This window comes from Tamandua tetradactyla, chromosome 9 (genome assembly GCF_023851605.1).
Source record: "Tamandua tetradactyla isolate mTamTet1 chromosome 9, mTamTet1.pri, whole genome shotgun sequence".
NCBI classification, from domain to species: domain Eukaryota; kingdom Metazoa; phylum Chordata; class Mammalia; order Pilosa; family Myrmecophagidae; genus Tamandua; species Tamandua tetradactyla.
The window spans coordinates 81,050,405-81,066,771 of NC_135335.1; the positions used below are offsets into that span (position 1 = coordinate 81,050,405).

Sequence of the window (16,367 nt, forward strand, 5' to 3'; positions counted from 1 at the left end):
TCTGTAATAGCAACAATATAGATGAAAGAAGATACAATAATATAGTGAGAGAAAACCAAAATCAAAGTCAATATAGGTCCATCATACCAAAAAAGAAAAAGCAAAATATTTTTTTAAAAAATAGTTAAGAACTGAATCAATAGTTTCAACAACGTATTTGTGTTTTAAAATAAATGAAATCTGATTTTGTTAAGAACTTACCAAAAAGTTTGTAGGAGGGGAAACAGTAATTCGATAGTGGAAAAGTCGGCCAGCATTGTTGGTCATGGGACGACAGGGCTTGATGACCTGGATGGGGGGTGGAAAACAAAAGAGAGTTTAAAAGTAAAGTAGCAAAATATTTTTATTTAAAAATAGATCATATTTTCTAGAATAACATCTGACAAAAAAGGTGTTTATATGTGCTCCTTTACAGACTGGAGTGAATATGAAAAAACATACTCACTTAACCATTAACTAGATGATTGAAATAAAGTTGACCAGTTAACCTGTGACGGGCCCACTACCTCATGTGTGATACACAGGGTTCAGACAATATGATTCAAGATCACTCTGGCTCTAAAATTCCATGACTGTCTTTTTTTAATTTGTAAAATAACACAATAATTGACTTTTGGATAAACTTCCAAATAAATTGAAAAAAACGTAGGGGAAATTAATCTCAGAAGTAATAACAGTGGGATTTAGTAAGAAAAAAAAATTAACGGAAAGATTAAATAGGCCAATAAAAAATAAAAGACTTTTAAAGTTATGGAAGGGGTCACAAACGAAGGAAGGATGAAAGGTTGAGTGAATTTTCATGGAGCCAAAGATGGGAAAAGGAAAACTGAAAGAAAACAAAACAGTATCAGTCAAGTCACTCGGTACACAGTGCTAAAAACAGGAGACACCATCAAGATTCCCTTTCAAGGAAGGATGTGCTGCCCAGGTAGGGAAAGGGTGGTCGGCAGACAGCCTCCAGCTGTTGGCTCCTTCAGAGACTAATTCAGCTGCAGACACCTCTCACCTGGCATGGCCATATCAGATAACTGAGTTAAGCAGAGATAGAAAGGCCCAGTCATTTCAACTCAATTCTAATAGGCAACATTTGCCCCATCAATCCCTGCCAGGTTGGCCAAAGTTTTTCCAGACCTGATTCATTTTTCATCTGTCTGTCCAATCCTGCACACACCCTTTTCCTTTCACAAGTGAAGATCTTTAATAAATTATCATAGGCTCCAAATGCCATCTTAGCATCTGCTTCTGGATTATACCCGATATGTAGAAATTGATATGAAGAGTACCAATGTACAAGAAAGCAAGAGGTAAGATGGGGTTTGGGAGCTGCATCACTTACCACCCAGCTGCAATAAGAACCCCATCACCTGTAGTATGTGGATCACAACAGCCCCTGGCACAAGATGGCAGGCCAATTCAAACTTTCAGAGGTGGTAAAACTGGGATCTGTACCAGTCTGTACCAGCAGGTACAATATAGCAGGTGTTTAAGACTACAGAGGAAGCAGTAGCTATATGGACAATGAGATGTTGATAAGTCCACTGATTCTCTGAAGTTGTTCTCAAACTTTAGTGTGCCTCAGAATCATCTGGAGGGCGTGCTTTGTAAAAGTCAGATTCCTGCCCTTACCTTTTCCAGAGTTTCTGATTCAGTGGCTGGGGCAGACTGAACACCTGCCTTTCTAGCAAGTTCCTGGTGATGTTAATACTTCTGCTCTACAGAAATGTAACAGCAATTGGAAGTCAGATGTAAAAGTCAGAGATCCTCTTGGAGAGATACAAAGGACTTCTCATCTCCTACACTGAGTGGTTAGAGAACACCAGAGCCAAGCCCAGGACTAATTAGTTAGACGGACTCAACTAGTCTATAATTTTCAGTTCAGAGCCCTGGAAAAGTTAACAAAGACATTTAGGTTTTGACTCTTCAGACGCCTCTGAACCTGCTGAGTCTGCCAAGGTGGTCCATTCTTTCCTAGTAAGAACGAACACTCACCTCTTCTGACTGACAATGGAAGCAAAGCCACATTGCCTCAACGACCCCTCCCCCCCATCCCCACCCCCCCTCACACAACCAGTACCCATCAAGTCTCCCCACCACTACACCTAGTATTAGTGTTATTTCACAGCATAAACCAGATGGTGAGGTGCTGGGAAAAATGATTACATCCCAAAGAAGCTGAAGAATTAGCCAGCACATGCCAGCAGCAGCAGAAATCTGAGTATAATCAGATTCTGAGAATACCTGCTCAAGGAGGCCAGAATATAAAACTGATTAAAGAGTTTATTAACTTGGGAACACTAAGGATTCAAGGACTCCAAAAGATGCTGGGAACTCCCTAACACAGATTCCAGAAGCATGAAACACAGCAACCCAGGCTTAGCAAAGCTGATATTTCAGAACTATCATGGCAGATGATAGAGGCTAAGACTCAAGGAAGTGGGCACATTGGAATATAGTATTATGGTTGGAAAATATACCATTTAATCATGTTCCATGGGAAAGCCTAAGGACATGTGCTTATGAGAGGGGCATCAACATCACTAAAAATATCAGTGGTGGCTCTCCTCTGCAGCCTGGGGCTGACAGAAGAGGGTGTCACAGAGCTAAGCTCCCCAATAGCAATGAGGATGACAGGACCATGAAACAAGAGGCCAGCTGATGAGACTTAACTTCCAGAAATCAGAAGGTGGCCCAATTACCACAGCAACCAGTACAGTGAAAGTGATACCCAAAGGGATATGACCCACTGAGAGTTATGGAAATAGTTAATAAAGCATGGCACCCCTTGGTGCAAAAAAATGGGCAGGTGACAAAGGTACTATTAGTTTGTACCAGCAGAAGGAATCTAGAATGGATAGCCAAGAGGCTGAAGGCAGGTCACCACAATGAAGAGTCAAGATCCCTCACCTAGTTCCAGACCTCAGCAAGTTTTTTCACTGAAATCCACTGACTGAAGAGGTGCTCAGATCCAAGGAGGAAAACCCTGCAACACTAGGGCAAGTAAACATGGTTATGATGCCCCAAAGAGACCTCTGGCCATTCAACCTGGGTAACTGTACACTGGGGAAATGTTCAAGGAAATGATGGATGCAGTATGTGAATCAACACTGATATTAGGATATCAGCCACATCATCCTGGCACCCTCATTAAAGTACGGGAATGTAAAAGCCAGGTAATAAATGAAGTCCTGGCCAAGCTCTGGCTTCCCGTGGGCCCACTGAGACCACAGACCATGCCATAGTCTTTTCCATGGTTTCCAGTTGCATCATTGGAACTGACATACTTGGCAGATGGTAAAACCAACAGATTAGGTACTTGACTTGTAAGAGCTATCATACTGGAGAAGGTGAAGCAAAAGCCACCAAAATTACACTAAAGACATACACATGCACTCCAGGACAGCACTGTAAATCAAAAACAATATTTCACTAGGAAGATGTGGAGATTAGTGACACCCTTAAGGATCTAAAGGATGTAAGGGTGAGGGCGCTATTACATCTCTGTTTAATTCACCAATAATATGGTCCCAGATGGATTCTGGAGGATGACTGTAGACTGCTCCAAGCTCAACCTGGTGGTACTTCTGATTGCAGCTGCCTTGCCAGAAGTTGTAATTTAGTCAAAGCAGATTAATACAACCTCAGGTACATGTTATGTAGCTATTGATTTGGTGAATGTGTTCTCTTCTATCCCAGTCAAAAAGAAGGATCAGAAATAGTTCATGTACACATAGAAGAAATGACAATATATATTTACAGTTTTGCCCGATGCTGTGTTAACTCTCCTACCACCCTCTATCATAACATAGTCCAAAGCTCATACCACAGAACATCATGTTGATCCATTACATCTTTGACATTGATTATAAGGTGACAATTCTTGATAAGACACAGGCTCCAGAGGGTGAAAGACAAATCCTATAAAGGAAGAATATTGCCCCAATCCATTTACTACATGGGGCGAAAGACTGCCGGCTTTGAGTGGGGCCCATGTAAGAAAGGCCTCAGCATGTCAGGCTGCAGTACAAGCAGACCTGCTGCTGGAGCCATACGACTCTGCAGATCCTACTGTACTGACTGGTGGGAAAAGATGAGGAAGGAGTTTGTGGTAGCCTCCACTAATACCTGGGTTCTGGGATAGGGCCATATAATCTATAATGAAGAATTATGTGCCTTGAAAAAGAAATCCTGATGTGCTATTGGACCCTGGTGAATAAGGAGTACCTGACAAAAGGACACCAAATAAGTGTGTGGCTGGAACCATCGATTATAAGCTGGGTTCTGTCAGACCCACTAAGGCATAAGGTTGGGTGGGACCAGCAATAATTTGTCCTAAGACGGAGGTGGTGCATCCAGAACTGAACACAAGTACAAGCACACGATACAAATAAGCTGCATGAGCAGATAGTCCAGGCCCCCACAGCATCCACCATTTTGTACCAGCAACCCTCCCTCAGCTGGTGACTAAGGTTATGTAGTGAATCCCATATGACCAGCAGGAAGCAAAGGAAAAAGCCCTAGCTTTGTTTACAAATGGGATAGTCAGTATGTGAGTAAAAGCCAAAAAGAGGCTACACTACAGCCTCAATGTGGGATGGCCTTAAAAGATGAGGGAAAATCCTCCCAATGTGCAGAATTTTAGGCAGAGTTTTTGGCAGTATACCTGGTCATCCACTTTGTGTGGAAAGAGAAGTGGCCAGAGGTTAGAAAATACATGGACCCATAGGCAGACACAAATGGCAGTGCCAGCTGGTCAGGGCCTAGAAGGAAAAAGATGGGAAGATCAGGTATAGGAAGGTTTTGGGGTAAAAACTTGTGGATGGACATAAAGGAGTGGGCATGAAGAGCGCTGTTTAACATGTGAATGTCTATCAAAGTATCCTCCATGGAATAGATACTGCGATGGTTAGATTCTGGTGCCAACTTGCCCAATGATGATCCCAGTTGTCTGGTCAGTCAAGCACTGGCCTGACCGTTGCTACAAGGATATTTCATGGCTGGTTGACAAACCGGGAGGCTGGTGCGTTAAATCAGATGGTTTGATTGCATCTGTGGCTGATTACAGCTGCAATCAACTAAGGCGCATCTCCCACAAATGAGATAATCCAATCAGCTGAAGACTTTTAAGGGAGAGGAGAAACTTTTTCACTGCTTTTTCAGCCAGCTAGCCTCTCCTGTGGAGTTCATCCAAACCCTTTATTGGAGCTGCCAGTTTCACAGCCTGCCCTACAGATTTTGGACTCTTCCATTCCCATGGTTGCACTGGACACATTTATAAATCTCATAGTTTTCTCCTGCTGGTTCTGTTTCTCTAAAGAACTCTAAGACAGGTACTAAACCACCAAGCAGACAAAATGACTTGGCCATGTGCTGTTCAACAGCCTATCATCAGCTACCCAGAGTTAACATGCTGAATGTCAAGCCGTCAGCTACAATGACCAACTAAGCCCCCAAAACGGCACCACACTTTAAGGAGACCAATCTGACCCTTGGGAGCAAGTTGACAACACAGGTCCCTTCCAAAACGGCCAACAGTTTGTTCTCATGATAATACACATATACCCCGAGTAGGGGTTTGCCTTCCTGACCCTCAGGTCCTCAGCCAGCACCAATATCCACCCAAATACCCCTTCAAGGAAGGGCCTAAACCCCAGCTGTGGAGAGCATAGTCAGCAGTAGTCTCCAGTTTAGGCTCCTTCAGGGACTGCCTCAGCTAAAGAGCCTCCTCCCCAAGGCTTTGTCCTTGCTAGGACAGCCTACCTCTGGGAATGAGGGAGCTGACAGTATGAAGGCCATTTCAGCCCAATGCAAGACAATTCCGTCAAGCCAGGCTCTAGTAGGCCTACATCAGTTTGACTTCTTCCTCTCCTCTATCTTGCCTCTACTCTCTTCTTGCCCAGGTGCTGATTCCTAATAAACATTTTGCACTACAAACCTCATCCAGCAAGACCCCAACCTGAAACTCAGGCATGGTGCAGATCTTGTCCCACAAGACCTTTCTTTAATTGCTGACTTTCGGTGACTAGTGGGATAAAACTGAGGTAAGTATTACAAATTATCAGTCACTGTCTCAACTATTCTAATAGCCCTAAACATGATTTAAATCGAAACTAAGGATTTATACATAGTGTTTTTAAAAATAATGTGCTAAAGTGATGATGCTAAGATTAATTTTAAAAGTTTATAAAACTAAAAGATAACAGGGAAAAATGAAGGAAAATCATTTACAGGGAGCTGATATATTTAGCTCTATAATGTAAAAGTATTTCACCCATTCAGTCAAACAGGTAGAAAGCCCAGACAAACTAAGGGCAGGTTATATGCAGATTAAAACAGAAGATACATTACTCACAGTATAATGGGCATGACAGACTAACAAAAAGACAGTGAATCTAACAACAGCAACAGTGGAGGGGACCTCCCGCATAAACAGAAAGTAAATGACTACCTTACATACCCTAAGGAAAAACGGCACATGCCTCAAAACACTTTGGTAAGATCTTTTTGTCCAGGATAACTCCTAACACTTATGATAAAAACATGAAAAAATTATTGCAATGTATGGAGTTTTGAATATTCATATAAAAAAATACATTCAAACACACCTTGCCTATTTTAAATAAAGTACCTTTCAAAACTTTTTAATGTTCCATTTGTAATACTCCTCACTTTATCCCGAAACCCATGTACTTTTCTTCTGCAATTATCAGTTACAGAGACTATTAGAGAATATGAAGACTATTTCGATGGCATTATTTTATTTTGGGGGAAAAGAACGGCAACAGCATCTGCCTACTTCTGGCTTCTCAGCACTTGCAAATATAATAATTCAAACCAGTTACCTCTTCTCCAGGATAAATGCTGTGCCTAATTCCTGTACGTCTGGCTTTTGCACTGCATTTGCAGAGTGGTCCATCATTCATCTGTCAGAGAAAGAATGTAAGTCGTTTTATCGGGGGGAAAATCCACACCATGCACGATGATGCCTTGGAAACTGTAAATTTTAATGTCATGAGTACTGAAGTTCTGAAGAGACTGTCACAGATAGAAGATTAAGCGGATGTTCCAAAACCAATAAAGCTGCAAACTGTCTATATTGTCTGAGAGAGGGAAGCTATATGACAACACTGCATTCCTGAGTTATTTGTGTAGCCAAGCAGAAAATATCAACGTCAGCACACTGTTTGCCCCATCTTCTCCCACCACTTTTCAGTACATTTTTTCCTATTTCTCATTTCAGGAAAAATGACATTTTCACAAAAGAAAACCATATGTTTTATCCTAGAGGAACACACAGAATGCTTTCAAGGTGACCTGCAGATTAAATGTTTTTAAAAAAGAAACTAAAGGTATCTCCTAAACAGAGTGAGGAAAATGCCTAACAGAACCGGAAAAACTTTCAACATTGATAACATTGGACCATGTTTGTTTTCTCACTTGAATTTATTTTACTCCACACAATTCACTGAGTAATTATGAATGCCTCCTGGATAAGAAAGATGAGTGCTAAGCATGGAGGTGGGGCGGTAGAGGTGGGGGGCAAAGGATGAAGCTAGCAAGTAACACAGGGTCCATGTACCTAAGGAATATTTATTTTAGGTAAGAGAAACAGTATACTGTGAATGGACTGTATGTGTGTGAAAATTTCTCCATAAAAATAATTCTAAAAAAAGAGAGAGAGAGAAACAGCACGCATATGATATACTTAGAAATTTAAAAGAAAAAGAAATCTGTACAAATGGAGATATTGCTGGTACTGCAGTGGTGGGACAGGGTAAGCTTCACAGACGAAATGGACAAGAAAAGAATGTTCTGTGCAGGACAAGAAAAGAAGATGGTTATTCCATACAAGGCACCAGCATGAGAAAAGAAAGTACCTGTGTTATGCTCCAGGAACATGAGACCACCTAAATGGAATGGGTCATTTATGTGGAAGAGAGTGAGAGAGAACACCAAACAAGCAGAACTGAGGTTAAAATCTCAAGTTTGGACCTGAAAAGGCAGTTTCACAAGTTAATCAAATATAAATGGTAATACTGAATCAAAAAAGGAGACCAAAGCTTAGATTTAAAGAATTGAGAGTGCTTTGTACTAGTTTTTTAAAATAAAGAAAATATGTGATTTCTTTAAAGTTCTTGGGATTTATAACTCATTGTGTTCAATTAAAATTTAAAGATAATATCTAATGAGACTTTTTAAATAAATATTAAAGTGAAAAACTACAACTTTCTGTATCCATTTAGGAAATCTAAAGCTTCAGGTGACATAGCAAATAAATAATATTACTACTTAAAAAATATCATGTTACGATGCCCCAAGTAACAGCTGGCAAATGAGAGTTGTAATAGGATTTCTTCAAAACTCACAACACACTCCTAATGCTAGCCACAAATGCAATGAAAAATATGGGTAACTCACTTAATGTTCATTGGTTTCCAAGGGAGCAGATACACATCCTACATTCCTGACTTTTTTCAAGGTCTGTGCTCAACTGTAGAAAGGACATAAAATCAAACACAACTAACAGAATAGCAACACTATATAGGAGGAGCTGACAAATTACAAAGAGGAATAAGAAACCACAGAAGCCAAGATAGGGGCTTCTTGATAGAGAAGAGAACAACAGTCAATTAAGATCATCTGTGGGGAGTAGCGAATGATTGTTAATGGGTATAGGGATTTCTCCTCCAAAAAACAAAAATATTCTAAGATTAGATTGTAGTGACAATTGTACAACCCTGTGAATGTACTAAGAAAAAGCAATGAACTGTACTTTAAATGTGTAAATTGTATGGACGTTAATTAGATCTCAATACAACTGTTTAAAAAGCTCATATACATAATTAATATATAAAAATAAGTTTAAATGCATTGACAATTTTGCAAACATTTCTGTTCAATTCCAAGAGAATGTAATGAACCAGAAAGTACATTTCTGCCAGACAGTCTAACTATATTAAATCTTTTGGGAAAAAAAATTTAGATAGCCATCATTTAGCAAGAACCAGAGAGTATTCGATTTAATATAAAATGATAATGATTTATTAAAAAATACAAATTTTAAAATATCTTTTTATGAGTATGTGTTTTATGATGCTTAATAGCTTCACATGGATTAAAGATACTATCTTGTTCATATTTTGTATTTGTAAGATATATTTTACAGATACCATTTCATAATAAAAAATACTTAAAAAAAAAAGTGATTATGTTCCGTTATTATTTCCATAGCTCAAATACTTTTAACTAGGAAGAGAACTTAACAAGATATTGTGACTGCTCTCAACTAAGAAATTTCAAGTCTTACAGGACATAAGACACTGTTTATGATTTTGCACCAAGATACCTTCTAGGAGAATTGCTTTTTAAAAACCCTACAAGTTCTCTCTCCTTCATCCTAGCATTTGTCTCCCTCTGCTTACTGCAACTTTAATGACTGTTTTGCTCCCCAAAACAGAATTTACAAACATTATCAAATATGATTCAAGGAACAGCTGCTCTGGTGCTTATGCTTTGGTGCCGACCTTTGAAGTTGAAAAGATATAAGCTCTGAAGAGTAACAAACCACCCTGAGAGTTAAATTTCATTGCAATGCCAGCCAACATGCATCTTGTGAGCGTGGAACTATAAATGTCATATGTGAGTTCACAACCTTCAAAGCAACATCATAAAATCTGCGCACCTGGCCCGGGTCATTGTACCAAAGTTCTTCATGGAGCCGGTCAGGGTGGGCCTTTTTGCGTTTGATTTCTGCAATGACATCAAAAACTTCAGAGTCTGAGCTGCTGGAGCAGGTGCTGTCCTCGTCAGATTCACATTCCGATTCACTGGAACTCTCTAATGGAGGTTAGCAGAAAAACACAGATATAAGCTGATTCACAAGGGGTTCTATGTGTCAACTTCCAGTTGACCTAAACCTCTAAATGTAAAAGCACTTGCTTGTTTTTCCAGGAAACATTTGAGTGCCTACTGTATACTCTGCTAAGCAATACCATGAAATAGAATTCACAGTCCACAATAATAAGTCACAATCTAGTTGGGGAAGCAAAGGAAAGGATTTTTACAGAGAAAAGACTTAAACAATGCCAGACAAAACAGAAAATACAGTAGTGGTTTGTGGTTTCATATGAAAAAACCAGGAGCAATTCAGGAAAGGGCTAGTCCACAATGATCTGGAAAGGACAGCAACAATCTCATGGACAGGGCAGGTATGACCTAGTAGGGCTGATGAGGAAGATGTAAGAGGAGTAGAAAGTAGTAGGAGCACTGTAAGCAAAACCATAGGAACAAGAGCCTCACAGAATAGTTATGGCTACTTCTATAGCAAAGAATCTCACATATCTATACTGGGAGGTAAGGGGTTCAAAGTCTTACACTAAGAAAGGTTTTGAATGGCAGACCGAAGAGTTCACATTTTTCTCTCGGTAGCAGCCATAGAAAATTTTAGTCCAGGAAAGTGAATGCATTAGAACAGACCTAGAGCTTACATATATCCAACAAGAGATTAATGTAGCAGTAGCAGAATAACAAAATCCATTATTATTAAGTGTATGCATGAGATAGATGCTACTGTCACACCTATTTTGCAGATGAGAACACTGAGGCTCAAGGTCACATGTCAAATGGTGGAACAGGAATTTTAACCTAAGTCATCTGGGTCCCTAGTCAGTGTGCCCTTACCCACTTCTAATACTGCCTCCAGCATGAAAGGGTGTACTGATGGTGGATAAACGAGAGCCAGAGAGAACATGTAGGAAAAGGCATGAATGTTTAGTCTGTGCATGGCACTCTATTAAGGCTAAGGACACAAAATAGTAATAGGCAGTTTCTATCCTCAAAGAATACCATCTACTTGGACCCTTAGAACACAAACATGGAAATTCAGACCACCGTACACAAAGCTATGGGACTTGTCTACGTGAGGAAAGAAACCTTCAGAGCTGTGCTGTAGTTGGCATCTCATCAAACCAGAAACATCTGGCAATGGCAATGGGCAGGGCCAAGGAGCAGACCCTGCATCATCAGAGACACATGGAACAGGCCCCTGCTTTCAGAGAGAGGCAGACTGAGGTAGGTCCCTTCTAAAACTGGACAACGCTACAAGGACACAATTGTTAAATGCATTGCAAACAAAATCTCATTTGCATTCTGCTGCCATTAAGGAAAATAAGATCAAAAAGAATAAAGTTTCATCACAATGTACTTTGCTGACAGTAATTAAGGAAAATAAAATAAGAGTGAAGCAAGTGGGACTTGAGATTTGAGAGTCTCACCTTCAGCACAGGGTCTCAGTCTGAAACAGTAGTGCCTCTTTGACTCACCTAAATCTTCATCAAGCTTCGTCTTGGGAGGTTCCCATGGAGGTCTGGCTGCTTTGGCTTTTTCTTGCCTGCTCCCCAACTCTTCCTCAAATTTGTCATATAAGTCCCGGAGCCTACTTGTTCCAACTACAGTAGAATCTCCCTTTTAAAAATAAAGGTTCAATATTAAGAACTATATAAATAATCAATCATTTCAAAATCACATAAGACTTCACAAGTGATCAAAGAAGGTAATATAGCAAGATGCCATTTTTCTAACCCTCAAATTAATAAAAATTTAAAAACAAATACTCAATAATGCTGGTAATGATTTAACACAGTCATAATGGCTGACACAATCCTCAAGTAAATTCACTTTGGAAACACTGAGAACCACTAGAACTTTCATCTATGCCCTTTCGATATGACTTTCTCTTTTACACTTACACACACACACACAAACACAAACATAGGGATCCTATAATGCATTCCTAGAGGAAGTTTTCTGTTCAACTTCTTTCCAGGTTGAAAATTACTTTGAATGTCCACACTCTTTGTAACTCTTAGTAACATTCAAAGTATAAGAGCCAGACCTTTCAAAAGATGTTAAAATAAAATTAAAACAAATCATAAAATCTGCCACCTAAAAGAAGAGGAGATAATTGCTCTTCTTCAGTCCCATTTCACTACTTATGCTAGCGATGGCTGGAATAGCTCTGACATTCTCACCACTCTCGCTGTACCAAAACTAACAGGCAAAGGATAGACCTTTGAGTTTATCAGCTTTCCTTCCATGTAAAAATTTTAAGACACCTATAATGATGTAAGGAGAGAAAAGGAAAAAAAAAAAATCAGCTCTGCCTGTGTAAACTCTTTGAACTATAGTATCTTCAACTTTGTTTGTTGTGATGAAGAATAATAATATCTAAGGCAGCCATTCTCCTCTTCTTCTTTGTTAATAAAACCAAGATTCTGTTCAAATTTTGGGCAAAGAGCTCCTGATCTCAGGGAAGATGTGTCAAGCCCCCAGTTGTAATGTGGTAGACAGAATAATGGCCTCACAAAGATGTCCATGCCCTAATTCCCAGAACCTGTGACTATGTTACCTTAACTGACAGAAGGCACTTTGCAGATATGATTAAGTTTATATGGCCTTAGATGCAAAGATTATCTAGCATAATCTGAGCAGACTCAGTCTAATTATACGAGCCCTTAAAAGCAGAGATTCTTTCCCAATGAGAATCAGAGATGTAAAGGAAGAATGGGTAGGAGAGATTTAAAGCATGAAAACGACTTAACCTGGCACCGCTGGCTTTCAGATGGAGGTAGGGGGTCATGAGTCAAGGAATGTGGATGGCCTCTAGAAGCTGGGAATAGCTCTTAGCTGATAACCAGCAAAGAAAAGAGAACCTCCATCCTATAGCTCCAAGGAACTAAATTCTGCCAACAACAGAAGTGAGCAAGAAAACGGATTCTCCCCAGAGTCTCTAGGAAGGAACACAGTCCTACCACTCCATGATTTAGCCCAAGTTGGACTTTAGCCCAAGGGAGATCCAAGTTTGACTTCTGACCTACAGAACTTTGAGATAATAAATTTGGTTTGGTTTAAGCTGTGAACTCTGTGGCAATTTGTTACAGCAGTTATGGAAAACAAATCCATGGGCCTATTCTGGTGAAAGGATGGAAGGGGAGCTCTGTAGGAGGTCTAAGAGAGTTGCGAAAGGAACACTGTTCTCTGTGTCCTGCATCTGGCCACAGGAGTGTGAAGACATGATGCATGTGGGAACTGCAGTAATTCTGCAACCATGAACAGACACTCAAGAACACATCAGACACCAACCTAGAGCAATGCCAACACTGAGCCACCGAACAAACACCAGCACCACCACACCATCTACTGGCAAACTTTTTGTTTTATAAGAACAATAAAACTCAGCTTATTTAAGTCACAATTAGTCAGGTGTTATTACTAACTGATATAATATCTTCTTCCCAGAGTTGTTTTGGGATTGAATAAGATAAAATGAGAAATGTGGAGTACAGTTTTGGCCTATCCCAAACATGCTCAGTATGTGAGCTTTCCCTTCCCTGTATCTCATTAATCATATAACTTAAACCCTGCTCTAATTTATCAAGTACTATTAGATTCTTAATTATCACAGCACTATGAGACATTTCTTAAACTCTTTTCCAAAGACAAAGAAGTCTCCTTTCAAGTTCCCTGCACATAAGGGTACAATGGAGTCTATTTTCACAAAATTCCAAACAATGGAACTCTATCCTTTCAAATCCCATGCACTAAATAAATCTAACATTTCCAACTTTTTTTAGCCTAAATTTCAGATATTCATTCATTCACTCACTTATTCACTGAACATTATTGTGTGTCTACCCTGTGGCAAATATACCTCTGAATGGAACGGAAGGCATAAGCCCTGAGAGGGGAAAAGAAAAGAGAGAAAAGAAAGTGAGCAACATAAATTGGAGATGAAAAGAAAAGGATAAGACAAGCAAGCATATGGAGGAGGTTGCAGAGCTGATTGTAGCCAGGAGAATCCTCCCTGACAAGCCACAGCTCAAAGCAGCAGGTGCCTGGAGTCCTCTGTCCTAATGGGTGAAAGTACCTCCCTTTCCATGAAACTAGCCAATATTCATAGGAAGCTTCAAGTGGACAGCTTTCAGTCAAGAATATACTTCTAAGTGACAAACTCAAATCCTTCCTCATTTTCCATTTTGGAGAACACACACACACATGCCACAAACAGAATAAAGAGAAACTTTAATCTCTTTCCTTTGGTTTTTAAAAATGGCTTTTGTCTATAGTAGTGATTCTCAATCAAGCTGATTTTGTCCCCCAGGGGCCAACTGAATGTGGGGGTGGCACTACGATTGTTCATAGACAGAGTGATCAGAGATGCTGCTAAACCTCCAGAAATTTGTACAGGACACCCTCTTCACCACAAAGAAAGATCCAGTCTAATATGTCAACAGCGCCAAGTTGAGAAACCCTGGTCTATAGCTTCATTCCTACTTCAGACCTACCACCTGATCCATGGGGTCGCTGGAGTAGTAGTTTTCTGAATGGGTACATCGAATCCACACTGGCTTAAGCAGTTCTTCCTCTTCTTCTTCATTTTTGTCAGTCAGTGTCTCCTCTGGCTCTTTTTCTTTGATTGAGGTAAAGTTCTTCTCTTTGCCAGAGCTCTGATTATCACTCCATCGGTCTTTTTCATCCTCCCAACGAGTTCTCTTTTTCTCCCTACTTGGGGAGCGACTTCAAAAGGAGGCAAAGGAGACTTATTACAAATGTTCATCCAAAGTAAAAACTGTTTTATTTCACCTCTGTTTAGTTCATTTTTCACCTAAAATATGAATATATGCCATATCATCATATTTACTTTTGTTAAACCAGTGATTCCCAAATACCAGTCTGTTGGCATCAGAATCACCTGAAGTTTACCTGTTTGAAAATACAAATTCCCAGGCCCTACCCCAGATCTACTTACTGATTCATAATCTCCAGGGGTGGGGCCCAAGAATCTGTATTTTTAGTAATCTCCCCAGGTAATTCTGGTGTGCATCCAGATTCGGGAACAACCGGGGAACCGTAACTCCTAGAAGACAAAGATATTTGGGAAATATTTGGAAATCTCCACACATAGACAACTTCAGCAATGAGAACACTAGTTTTTTAATCCTACATCATACTTTGCCAGGAAATAAAAGGGCTTCAAAAACGGTCTCACTAGGTCATAAATTTAGTCTTAGGACTTTAATCCAAGGGTGAGCCAGTTATATCACCTTCAACCATTTATTAGCTATCTTGGGCTTCTAATTTTAGGAACAGAGAAAGTGTAAGTATATGTATGCATTGGGGTTGGGGGAGGTGATTAGAAAGATTATATATTCTGAGTTCTTATTTATCTAAACTCTAAATATTACAATGTAGGTCATAAGTATTGCTACCAGAAAAAACAAGTTACTTCTAAGTAAAATATATACATATCTACCATGGAAAAATGATAAAGGATAAACAAAAATAAAACAAAGTCATTCATAAAACCAGTCGGAAATAACCACTGTATTTCACAAATGTAGTAAAACACACAAAGATGAGCATATATAAACTTACACATTTTAAACAAAAAAGGAACACTACAGGGTTCTTTTCCAGCCTGTCCTTTTTATTTAGTAATAAGTCAGAAATGTCTTTCTATTTCAAATACATCTCTATCTAAAATATTTTTAATAGGTGTATATTATTTTTTCATATGGATATATATATATATTTGTTCTTTAACAAATCTAATGAGTCACTATCAAAATGGCCAAAAATGGCTGTATTTTTGGGGGGGGGAGGCTGTCATATGCAATATTACCATGAACACACTTAGGTATATATGTATGTGAATCTTCGCACACTTGACAGATTATTTTGCAAATGGTGTTTACCTTTCTTTAAGGTTTCTCTCCAAACAGTACCAATTCAGACTACCATTAAAACCATTTCCACACATCATGTCAATATGGCTGTTTTTAATCTTTGCCACTCTAATTCATAAATGCATTTCATTTAAAATTTGGAATTTTTATCACTACTGAAATAAAGACAGTTCATGTTCACTTCTTTCAAGAACATCCCGATCATATGCTATGCCAATACATTTTTTTAATTAGATGATATTCTTCTCTTATTTATTCAAAGAGGTTTTAAGATCTTTTACAAGACTTTCTTCTGTCATATACATTGCAACTTTTTCAGTTTTTTGTTTTCCTTTTAATTCTATTTGTTTATTATTACATACATTTATAAAGTCAAATCTAGACTTTTTTTTTATGCTTCCTGCCCTAGCATCATGCTTGGAAATCCTTTCCTATGCCTAGGTTTTGTAATTATTTTATATGTTTTCAGCTACTTTTAACATTAAAATTATTTTATTCCATCTTCAAGGTGTAAAACAGAAATCTAATGTCAGGTTTGTCCCCATATGGTTCACCAGTAGTCCCAACACCAGTTTCTTCATCAATTAAAAAAATTTTTTTTCTTTGACAGATTGTAAATTTGTATAT

At 39.1% G+C, this 16,367-nt stretch overlaps 1 protein-coding gene across 8 annotated transcripts in view; it reads right to left on the minus strand.

Moving 5' to 3' along the window:
- DROSHA (drosha ribonuclease III) overlaps nt 1-16,367 on the minus strand; it is a 171,025-nt gene that overhangs the window by 141,331 nt on the left and 13,327 nt on the right. For 7 of the 8 annotated variants that reach the window (XM_077116892.1, XM_077116891.1, XM_077116893.1 and 4 more), the window contains 6 exons: nt 14,804-14,911; nt 14,340-14,571; nt 11,319-11,460; nt 9,680-9,834; nt 6,840-6,920; nt 202-288 (listed from right to left, as the gene is read on the minus strand). In XM_077116892.1, coding sequence (XP_076973007.1) covers nt 202-288; nt 6,840-6,920; nt 9,680-9,834; nt 11,319-11,460; nt 14,340-14,571; nt 14,804-14,911 — 805 coding nt within the window. The remainder of the gene's footprint in view (nt 1-201; nt 289-6,839; nt 6,921-9,679; nt 9,835-11,318; nt 11,461-14,339; nt 14,572-14,803; nt 14,912-16,367) is intronic. The other variant, XM_077116895.1, reaches the window with a different exon arrangement.